General features: G+C 22.4%; 1 protein-coding gene across 1 annotated transcript in view; it reads right to left on the bottom strand.

The window, feature by feature from the left end:
• The window catches only part of LOC107614220 (transcription factor bHLH137), a 6377-nt gene continuing 4767 nt past the window's right edge, over positions 182 to 1791 (bottom strand). Inside the window, exon 6 of the mRNA XM_021108381.1 lies at positions 182 to 208. Within this exon, the coding sequence (XP_020964040.1) occupies positions 182 to 208 (27 nt within the window). The remainder of the gene's footprint in view (positions 209 to 1791) is intronic.

The raw sequence follows: 1791 nt of genomic DNA, 5'->3' as shown, positions 1-1791 counted from the left end.
CGTAAGAGTTTTTATTGGATTTGTGCAAATTTTTACATAGCCTTTTTTTTTTTCTTTTTTATTTACCTTGTATTGATTTTTTTTCTTTTTATTTGTGATTTAGCAAAGATCGAACCCTAAATTTTTCAGTCACAAAAATTTTGATATCATATTATAAAATTGCTTCTATTAAAAATTTAAATTAATAAAAAAGCACATGTTTATATTTCTAATAAAAGAAAAAAGAAAAGAAAGTTATCAACACATAATAATATTTGAAATAAAGTATATTTTTTATCCTTAATATTTAGTAATTTTAAATTTTATCCATAATATTTTCGATTTGTGTCAAAATTACCCATGAACATTAACTTCATGTAAAATGTTAGGGATAAAATTTTCAGAAATAACTACCAATTACCAATTGTTGCATGAGGAATTGGAATTTCTCATTTTCATAGTCAAGTAATAAAGTTTATGATGAAATTGAAGCAAAGTCTACTAATTATGTTAGGATTATTTTTAAAAAAAATTACAAATATTAAAAAAATATATTTTATCGATCCTAATATTTATAATGAGACACCTTACGTAGTAACATGCATAAAGTTCTATATCTATCATTAAATTTATGTAAATAATGGTGTGTATGCAATAATTATTTCTACCAATTGTTGCATGAGGAATTGGAATTTCTCATTTTCATAGTCAAGTAATAAAGTTTATGATGAAATTGAAGCAAAGTCTGGTTTGTACTAATTATTGTATTTGTTAATGGTCATTTTCTGTACTTGACACTGATGCCACTCCAAATTTTAGTCTGTGATTCAATGAACACACAATGCAACATGCCAAATACTTCAAATCTTCTGTTTATTTTTGTTTATTTATTTAGTTATTTGTACTATATCACATGCATTCTCAAAGCATGGAACAATTTTTTTTTTTTTACTTTTTTACTTTTTTAAGACTTATTTAGCATATGCTTGAGTTCTTAATTAATTTCACATTTATTACTATTATTATATACCTTTTTAACGAAAATATTTGGTAACCAAAGAAAATTAGCCAAAAATAGCCATAACTTACCTTATTTAACATTCATTAATTGTTGCGATAATTAATTAATATTAAATAAGGCAAGTTCTGGCTGTTTTAGATCATTAATAGACACATTGTTTATTAACTTTTTTTCCCCTCAAATTATAAGTTTTTTTTTTTTTTAATTAGAAACATTCCTAATTCGTTTAAAATTGAGTAGAACTATTTGTACTGCAAAACTATTTCTCAAAATGTGCATTTTATTTTTAGGGTCTTGATTTGTTATTACTTTTGTATATGATATTTTAGTCATCTTGATGTTTCTCTTTAATTTGTTATTTTTGAGGCATTTTTATTTATATTTCTAATGTGATAATGATCAATTTTATAGTGTTAATGATAAATGGTTAGTTAATGAAAAATTCTTTTTTTTTTACGAATTAAATTTTAAATTTTATTATAGGAAAGAAAAACTTGTTCTTTAAAGTAATATTTGAACAACTTTGTAAAGTAGTAATTTTTACAAGTTCCATAGTCTCCTTTTTTCCCCATTTATCTGGAAGTAGAATAATTAAATTGAACAACTTTGTAAAACAATAATTTTTTAAATATAATTGTAAAAAATATGATAATTACAAACCTCAACAATAAATTATTTTTAAAATTGCATAAAAATTGCGACAGTTTCAAAGCACTGCAATTATTCTTTTAAACTTATTAATTAAATAACTGTTAGTATAATCACCGCAAAAAAAATTTTCCGACACTTTA

This window comes from Arachis ipaensis, chromosome B08 (genome assembly GCF_000816755.2).
Source record: "Arachis ipaensis cultivar K30076 chromosome B08, Araip1.1, whole genome shotgun sequence".
Classification (NCBI taxonomy): Eukaryota; Viridiplantae; Streptophyta; class Magnoliopsida; order Fabales; family Fabaceae; genus Arachis; species Arachis ipaensis.
Note: the sequence above shows the minus strand (reverse complement) of the source record. Positions and strands in the feature narration are given on the sequence as shown.